The sequence below is a fragment of the Palaemon carinicauda genome, chromosome 35 (genome assembly GCF_036898095.1).
Source record: "Palaemon carinicauda isolate YSFRI2023 chromosome 35, ASM3689809v2, whole genome shotgun sequence".
Taxonomy (NCBI): Eukaryota; Metazoa; Arthropoda; class Malacostraca; order Decapoda; family Palaemonidae; genus Palaemon; species Palaemon carinicauda.
The window spans coordinates 59,849,316-59,859,315 of record NC_090759.1 but is presented as its reverse complement, the minus strand read 5'-3'; the positions used below and the strand labels follow the sequence as shown (position 1 = coordinate 59,859,315).

General features: G+C 34.4%; 1 protein-coding gene across 13 annotated transcripts in view; it reads right to left on the bottom strand.

The window, feature by feature from the left end:
* LOC137627785 (uncharacterized) overlaps positions 1 to 10,000 on the bottom strand; it is a 481,638-nt gene that overhangs the window by 355,766 nt on the left and 115,872 nt on the right. The window contains exon 1 of one of the 13 annotated variants that reach the window (XM_068359139.1): positions 6,324 to 6,433. The exons of the other annotated variants lie outside the window; for them this stretch is intronic. Within the exon in view, the coding sequence (XP_068215240.1) occupies positions 6,324 to 6,400 (77 nt within the window). The 5' untranslated portion in view covers positions 6,401 to 6,433. Of the gene's footprint in view, positions 1 to 6,323; positions 6,434 to 10,000 lie in introns of those variants that run through there. 13 annotated transcript variants of the gene reach the window in all.

The window sequence follows — 10,000 nt, the reverse complement described above, 5'->3', positions numbered from 1 at the left end:
TGGGCATGTTCCATAAAGTATGTCTCTGTTCACATAAATCATAAACAGCAATGCCAAGTACCTAGCTGTTAGTCGACAGTTGCACGTCGCATCTAGCGTGGAGAAAGAGAAACTGGAAAAACACTAGATACTAATTACATGAAATTGACTCTTGCTTTCCTGAAACTCACATAAACAACCCAAACAAATTATACCATCTAATCGTTTATATGTATAACTTAATGATCTTTAGGTATGGAATGCTGAATTAATTTCTATCATTTCTCTTCAACTACAAAAAACACGTAAACACAAATATTCTAAGAATTTTCTTAAATATATAGAGACAACCTATCCATGTGTTGGTCTTAATTACCGTGGTGAAAATCTCTCTCTCTCTCTCTCTCTCTCTCTCTCTCTCTCTCTCTCTCTCTCTCTCTCTCTCTCTCTCTCTCTCTCTATCGATGCAACAAGTATCTAGTATATCATTCTTCAATACCAATACAACAGGTATCTAGCAACCCTCAATGCGCGACGCAAAAGAGATGCAACTCCATCGATAACCACACTCCGCAACTCTATCTCGAGCTGTCAAGTGTAACCTGCATATGAACGCTGTGACAGGATCGGTGCAGGCCGGCTGCTCTTGGCTTCGCCTGGGCCAAACTTTTAAATAACTTCTCTCTGATTACAAGCTGCCGTTATGACGTCACAACTGTATCATCCTCGACGGTAAGCAAGAGAAGGAGATCTTCAGAGTAACCGGGAATGTGTCACTCCTTTGCGCCATATCGTGGTGGAGGTGGATGGAACAAATTGACAGCATTATTATTATTATTATTATTATTATTATTATTATTATTATCATTATCGTCTGATGAGACAGGGAGCCGTCTCTGGATGCTGTGTGCCTCTGTGGAGTACACGTTTTTATATACTTATTCATACGTATGTTCAAACGCGGATTTCTCAACATAAGCAGTGTCCTGGGCTTTAGAAAAGCAGAACATTCATTGCCTCGTTTATCCTATAATAAATGATTCAAGGGTAAGATCCCACTCCCAAATATATATCTTAGGAGTTGATATAGACATGAAGGTGCTATATGAATGTCAATATCAATCATTACCGCCAAAGGCAAGCGAGCAACCTGGTTGCTTTGGTACTGCAACTGTCAAGAACGGCATGGGGCTAAATATCTACAGTACTACTGTCCCTCGTCCAAACCAACGATCTCGCGCAGAAATTTCTAAGGACTTTGCTTGAAAAATGCGAGAGTGCGTGCAAGATCTGGATGAATGGCGTAGTGTGCTAGGAATTCATTCACGACCCAGCAGTTGAAAGAAAAGTACCGACAACTTTGTTGATTTTTCAATACAACAGTCCAATTTCTAAGGAGTTTGCTTGAGAAACGCGAGAGTGCGTGAAAGATATAGGTGAATGGCGTAGTGCTGGAAATTAATTCACGACCCAACAGTTGAAGGAAAAGTAGCGACAACTGTGTCGATGTTTCTCTACAGCAGTCTAATCTTAATGAAACGGCTTAATGTTCAACTTTGATATGATTTTGGATATCAAAATATAAAATTATAAACAATTGGTCTTGCTACAAATAAAGAAAAAAATGTCGACCATCAAGTATGAAATCTGACAGGGGCCCTTGCAACCTGTCTTTAATTTTTTATAATGATCATGCAGAAAGCGAGTGTACGCGTAAAACACGTGCCATACGCACTGTATTAATGATGTGCCCTCTTTGTAGGTGCATGAGGCAACTAGTATTGAGGTGGTATTCTGCAAAGTAAGTTTATCCGTACGTAAATCGTAATGGAATGTGTCACTGACCAACATCTTGTTTTTGTTGGGAGCCATAATATCTTAAAGGGAATATCATTATATTGAAGAAATAAATCAAACTAGATATATATATATATATATATATATATATATATATATATATATATACATATATATATATATATATATATATATATATATATATATATACATACATATATACATATATATATATATATATATATACAGAGAATGAGAGAGAGAGAGAGAGAGAGAGAGAGAGAGAGAGAGAGAGAGAGAGAGAGAGAGAGAGAGCGCTTAAGTAGATAAAGATGAATAAATAGATAGATATATTTATTGCATATAAAATACATTCGTGAATACGAAAAGGTATGTGCGTGTATATACTGTAAGTGGGTATAACATACTACCAATAAATGCATTGCATTGCAACAGACAAATTTAGATCCTGCACTGGGTGACCTCACACATCCTCCCAAGATGCTGGTGATGTCCGCTATAAAAGAAACTTTTCATGAGCTGTGGACCATTAAAGTTTCATTCGAAAGCAATGTCCCAACAGGATATGACACTGTTGCTCTTTTAAAACCACTTTGTGAAAATGTAAAGCTCACTAGTAAGATCCTCCACTCACCTCTCTCTCTCTCTCTCTCTCTCTCTCTCTCTCTCTCTCTCTCTCTCTCTCTCTCTCTCTCTCTCTCTCTCAATTATTAGATTGCTGATTTTTTATGCGGCCGTTTTTTCGTCAAGTTTCAAGTTTTGCCGAGTTGTAATAAACTTCTCAGCACAATAATTTATAAACGACATCTGTGAAATTTTAGTTTTTCCATTTATCTTTCTTATCTTCTTATCTTATCTATTATCTTCAAATTACATATTAAAAATAAAATAAAGTCCTAAAAACAAAGGAAAATATATGTATAATTCTATGATGACTTATAAAAAAAATCCTCAAAAAAAAAAAAAGTGATAATGATGAAATAGATTCACAAAATGTATAACAATGTTCCACTACAAATGCAACAATAACAACTAATGCAGCAGTTTCTAGTTCACTGCAGGGCAAAGGCCTATAATACATGTCCTTAGTCATGACTGGGGTTTGGCCCGTTTTCATCCCCACGCTAGCCAACTGCGGATTGGCAATGGTGGGAGACTTTTGTCTGATTGCTGACAGCAAGCTAACCTATAGTCCATTTCTTTTGGCGAGTCATATTTGCACCGACTCGCAACGGTGCCCTTTTAGCTCGGAAAAGTTTCCTGATCGCTGATTGGTTGGACAAGATAATTCTAACCAATCAGCGACCAGGAAACTTTTCCGAGCTAAAAGGGCACCGTTGCGAGTCGGTACAAATATGACTCGCTAAAAGAAATGGACTATAGTATAGATGGCCCTGACTAGTAGAGCTTTGCTGATCAGGGCGATACACAAACCCTTTCACCACGTTAAGGTATCCCCACTCAGAAAAGGTAAACAAATACTGTATCCCTTCAAGTAAGAAAAAGCTCCAAATCATGCACTGAAAGTAAATCTAAGCATCCCTTCGATGCACCATTCGTTAGCAATCAAGCGACAACCTCACCAAAGAACTGGGGAACATATGGGTGATATTCCGATGTAATGAGATGGATGCAAGATTTCTTATGAGATAAGACGTCTAGTTAAACATCAGAAGCAATGAGGGTTAAGCAATCCGGTAAAGAGATGGCTCAACACACTAATAAGATTGATGTGAGTCATTTGCTTCATACCTTCATTGATTTCACGCAACGAGTCCACGAGATCTTGACGGATAATCACGACTGCCAACTCATTTTTAAGGGGAAGATATTAGAATCAGATTACTTAACATTTTAGTATGAGGCAGAAGAGTCCATACCCTTATTCACTAGTTTAAAGGTCGCTCATGAATAGTAGAGACAAGAGACAGGACAATGTCAGAGACATCTTTTTCGAATGAGATTGTAAACGAAATAGGAAAAGGAAGATATATATCAAATATAGATGTACAAATGGCATTTGTCATTCTTATAAATTTTCCTAGTCCTTTATACAAATGTTTATCTTCAGAGCTAAAATCCTTTAGGACTACAGGTATATTTCTGTTTATTATGTCACTAACTGTCTCAAATTATGATTATTATGATGGCTACAAGGTGTACAATAGTCCTATAGTAACTAATATATAGATTACTAACGTATAAAGTGAAGATTAAAACAGGAATCCAAATTTATGTAAAAATAAATCAATATATTTCATGAATTAAGAGGTTTTTCTTTCTTGTAAAGTATGTCAATGAACACCATTTTGACTCATTGGAACCAAATAATTTGGTCTACTAAAACTTCTAGAAAAAAAAAAAATCTTGAAATTAAAAAATAATTTATTGATTTTTGCCTATATTTTCATATTTATTTTAATCTTTAAATTTTACTTTACAAACCTATATGTTGGAGTGTAGATTTATCGTGAACTACTAGAACCTTGGATATTAGCAATAAGTTAATAGATGAAACAGCAGTTGACATTGCCGATAAAAAGTTGTATAGATGAATAGCATAATTTTGCTTTGAATAACAAACACCACATATTCATCTGCATTCAAGGAAAAATTGTGGCCCAGAGCATGGTGTGTGCGTGTGTATATATATATATATATATATATATATATATATATATATATATATATATATATATATATATATATATATATATATATCCTGTCCTTTTCTGAGTGGCGATACCTTAACGTGGTGAAAGGGTTTACGTATCGCCATGATCAGCAAAGTTGGACTAGTCACGGGCCACTCATACTAGGTAGGTTTGCTGTGGGGGATTAGACGAAAAACTTCCACCATCACCAATCCGCACTGGCCAAATCCCAGGCATGAACTGACTTGTCTGAGGTCTTTATCCCACAGTAGACTAGAAACGGCTGCATTTCTTGCTGATATTTCCAACTCGGAAACGACAACCTCCCATAAATTACCCAAAAAGCCGTGTTGTAATAAGGAAAGACCGAGGGGTGGAAGAGTTGAATCTGTGAGTGAGAGCGTGTATGTGCATATTAACCATCTAAATATTTAGCCGTCCCTTTTGACGGGTCGCGTACACTAGTCTGTTTATATATATATATATATATATATATATATATATATATATATATATATATATATATATATATATATATATATATATATATATATATAATAGGTAATTAGTTCAACAAGTGTTCCGTTTCTGCTTGATATCGCTTGAGCCATCAGGATACTCATTTCAGTTGGTTTACGATATTTCAACCTATCTCTTTCACTCTTTGAAATTCCTTTGAAACTATTTAATATATTTTAATAACAGGATAACTTTTTTCACAAAAAATATTGCATTTGGTTTTAGCTAAAGCTTATCAGTCAGGGTGATTTCTTTCACACATCTGAGAGAGAGAGAGAGAGAGAGAGAGAGAGAGAGAGAGAGAGAGAGAGAGAGAGAGAGAGAGAGAGAGAGAGAGAGAGAATTCGTCACGGCAACAATATAACCTGCCCCATGGGTTGTTTTGTTTATGTTCCACAAACACACGCACTAAACGACGCATTATACATAGCCTAGGTATTCCGGAATGTTTTCTACTAGATTTATAACGGCCAATCTATTTTAGAGAATTTCTTTATTTCTATTGTCTAGTTTACTCAATGAAACAACTATATTTTCATCACCCAATTTACTCAAACGAAAAACTAAGAGGTTTTCATTATTAAATCTATTTATGGAATAACTTGATTTCCATCATCCCATTTACTCAAAGGAACAACCAAGAGATTTTCATTATTAAATCTGTTTATGGAACAACTAGATTTTCATCATCTCATCTGCACATTGGAACAATTAGATTATCATCATCTAATTTACTGAGTTTTTGATATGTAGAATGACTTCATTTCCTTCTAGTGACAAGGCTTTAGAAATCTCTTTTGCTGATTCTTTTCCTGACTCCATTTGCCTTATCCCCATTACTGCTTTCCACAGGCATAGGTTAAAAAAACTAATTTAAACTTCCCTTCCTTTTCACTTTTGCCCGTTAAAGGAAAAAAATGTACATCGAAATTAACAAATTCAGAACATTTATGTTTCTATTAAATCATAAAAACTATCATATAACTAGTGTACCCAAGCCGTCAAAACGACGTTTAAATATTTAGATAGATTTGCACACACAGATTTAACTCTTCCCACCCACTACACCTTTCCTAGCTACAACGCGCTGGTTCGGCAATTTGTAGGAGGTTGTGGTTTCCGAATGTACCTTTGGGGGTACCTCCCTCTAACCAAGGAATGACTACTCACCGCCCCGCGACAAGAATGAAATGATAGTAAAAAAGTTATATATACCGTATATATATATATATATATATATATATATATATATATATATATATATATATACAGATACTTTCTCTTTATTATATGGGAGAGGTAAAAAGGAAAATATGAAGACTAAAAAAGAACAAAAAATCCCGTAACACTTACAACAGTTTCGGATCTATATTTGAGCGGTAAAAATCTCTGCGCGCTGTTATCCTAACACTGCGGATGTCTTTATACATATTTGCCCATTTTACTTTCACTCCCACACTGACGCTATTCTGCTAATAAACTGATGACCGACTTCCCGATAAACATGAAAGTGGTTCATGAGCTAACACCTGGTTCTCACCATTTGAGCCTTTTAACCGGGTTGCTGCCTTCAGCCTAAATCGATGATTGTGGGACATGAAATGCATCATCAAGTTTCATATGTATATCAACTGTCCAACTAATGTTATCCAAGCCAGTATATGGAATAAATTAGATATCTGAAACATAAAATAGATTTTAAAACTAGTGTATGTCGCATTGTGTTGTATTAATTTCCTATGGCCCAAGCATATGTATTTAGGTTTTCAAACAATGTTCTGTAAATTTATGTGATCTGAATTTCTTAATTGTATCAAAAACTATTTTCTAAATGTATAAGAATATTTTTTTAATTGTTCTAAAAATAATGCTTAATTTATCAAAAGATTTTTCAAATTATTCTACATAATATTTTTACAGTACAAAAATATAGTAATTGTATTAACAATTTTCTTCAAGTAGCCAATAGGAAAAAATACTTTCGTGTATTTACATTGAACCAAGGGCTACTTTTTTCTTCTATGTTTCGGGATAAAAGAAACTTTCGCTTATGCAAAATAAGCTTTCGTTTTCTTCGAAACCGGGAAAAGGCAATTTGCCCTTGTCTATATTGAACAAGGGCCCTTATGGTTCATTTATACAGAATAAAAGTTGAATTAATTTCTCTAAATAGGAGAAAAAGTATTTTACAGTTTTCCTAAATTGGAAAAAAAGTGTAACGAAGTATTCTGCATTGGACAAAAGTTGATTTACATTTCTCTTCATTGGATATAGAATGTTTCTGCCATCCCACTTTTGCATTTCTCCAAACAGGAGAAAGAATATTGTAATTTTCCTAAATTGGAAAAAAATAACTTTTGATATTCTACATTAGGAAAATATTGACTTACGTTACTCTACATTGGGCATAATATTACTTGCAGCCATCCCACTTCGTGTTTTATAGATAACATTGAGCAAAAATATACAATATCAATAGTTCACACATCGCGAGTATGATCATGAGACGATAGCCAGTACCCTTTTTAGAATTCACTTCAGACTTTCGCTTACAAAACTGGACTTTCCCCAGCAAAGGTTGCTATTCACGGGGTAACACCTGTAATCGCAGGTGTATTTGCACCCTGTTTTAACACTTGTGGGGACATGTGATGGGCTCCGAAATAGCTCACAGACTAGGCGTTTAATAGCATGCACAAGATCTGGTTATATTTTTCTATAACATTTAGGCCTACTCTTATTTCACAGAAATTAAGTATTTCTTTTATTTTTCTTATAATCAAAATAAAATATTCAAGATTTAGTCATATCTCAACATAGAATATTCTCATCTCACAAAGAATAAAGTATTTTCTGAGGAATATTATTCAATAACTAGTGTACGCAACCCGTCAAAACTGACAGCTAAATATTTAGATATGTACATACACGCACCCCCTCATACCAGGGTACGACTCAGGGACGGGGAGAGCTGAGCGTGACCGATAAGAAAAAAATATAAGTTTATATATATATATATATATATATATATATATATATATATATATTATATATATATATATATATATATATATATTTATATATATATATATATATATATATATATATATATATATATATATATATATATATATATATATATATATATATATATATATTTATATATATATATATATCATATATATATATATATATATATATATATATATATATATATATATATATATATATATAATATATATGTATATATATATATATATATATATAGACAAATATTGCTCCGTATTGTAAAGGATTGATTTCTTAATTCACATCATGACTTGCTTAAAGGAAAGGAAAAAATATTCGATAACACAAATGCTTCAAAGGGAAATATCCTTATATGGTAACATGACCGAACTTCCAAAGGGCATCCCATATACAGAATTCACTTTTCCACAATTTTTTCAATTATTTCAATTTACAGCGCTTTAACTATTCACTCTTTGCAAGGTATTTAAATAACACCGCACTTGGCCATCTCGATCCTCGGCAAACTTAAGCAAGCGAACGTTTTCGCCCGATCATTTAAAGCTTCCCAAAGAGTACGCGTTCCAAACGTTTGGTTCGACACAGACTTCGTCAATGATTTTTAAATTCTTTAATGATTCACGGGTCAAATATAATTATAGTTATTCTGCTTAAAATCAGATTAGTTCACCAAAGATTTAACTGGGCTCCACAAGGCACTAGAAGAGTTGGAAGACCCAGGCCTACAGGGCTGAGAACTATGAAACGTGAAGTGGGAGATGATGAATGGAGAAGTATTGAATTAAAAGCTCAAGATAGAGACGACTAGTGAAATCTAACCGAGGCCCTTTGCTTCAATAGGAGTAGGAGATGATGATGATGATGATGATGATGATGAAAGTATTATATGCAAAAAATAGGATCCAAAATTATTCATAAAATGAAAGAACCAAATTCAAAATTAAATTCAGTGATTGTTCCATAGGACAATCTGCTAAACACCATTAACTTGACGGAGACGAATCCAGAGTCAATCAAATTGCGTCCGGAGGATTTGGGGTAAACAGAGAAATGGTAAAATTAGCCATGGCAGGGAGTTTCCCTGATAGGGCAGGGTATGGAGATTACTTAAAAGCAACGTGAAGCAGGGAAATTTTGCGGTAAAAAGGGAAAATTAGTACATGAAGGGGCAATATATCTTCCGATAAGAAATGCAGATGGTAAAGCTGAAAAGATTTGATAGTAATTTTAAATAAGAATATAAATAGGGTTACGTTGGAAATAGTAAATATTTATGCACACAGTTAGGAAGGTGGTTCTTTTCTGTAAATGTTACGGCATACTGTAAACTTACTCTAACTCTAAAATACACCAGAGGAAGACTAAAAGGGAATTTTTCCCTAGAGAGAGAGAGAGAGAGAGAGAGAGAGAGAGAGAGAGAGAGAGAGAGAGAGAGAGAGAGAGAGAGAGAGAGAGAGAGAGAGAGTATATGTGAAAAAGTTAAATAAAATCCTTATGTTCTTATGTAGTGCAGCAAAAATAAAAATATTTCAGCGATGAATAAAACGAAGAGGCCGAAAAAACTAAAGTTACTTTAACCCAAAAAAAAAAAGAAAAAAAGAAGAAGAAAATTATGAAAACCAAATGTTGGCAACACAAATCAGGAAAGACGAACTGGGTGCCAAGTAACGAAAAGCGGCGTTGCGTAAAGTTAAAAGTGATGGATGACGATCAGACCTGACAGATTACAGGGAAATATTTTCTCATAAGAAACCCAATTCAAGCGATTTGATCAGGTATACCACAATAAACCTCTTTCTATTCTCGTTTGCTACTTTTTAAGTACCAAGAGAAGTGCTGACTTACAGCCCTTTCAGCAAGTGGCTTCAGTGAAGAGGTTATTAACTCGATGCTTTTTCCTTATTGACCCCAGCGGAAGGGCTTGGAGGATGAGTGGATTGGTGGAAATTAGTTAGGGAGTTATGAATGGACCAAAGAAAACATGAGACGAATAATAACTG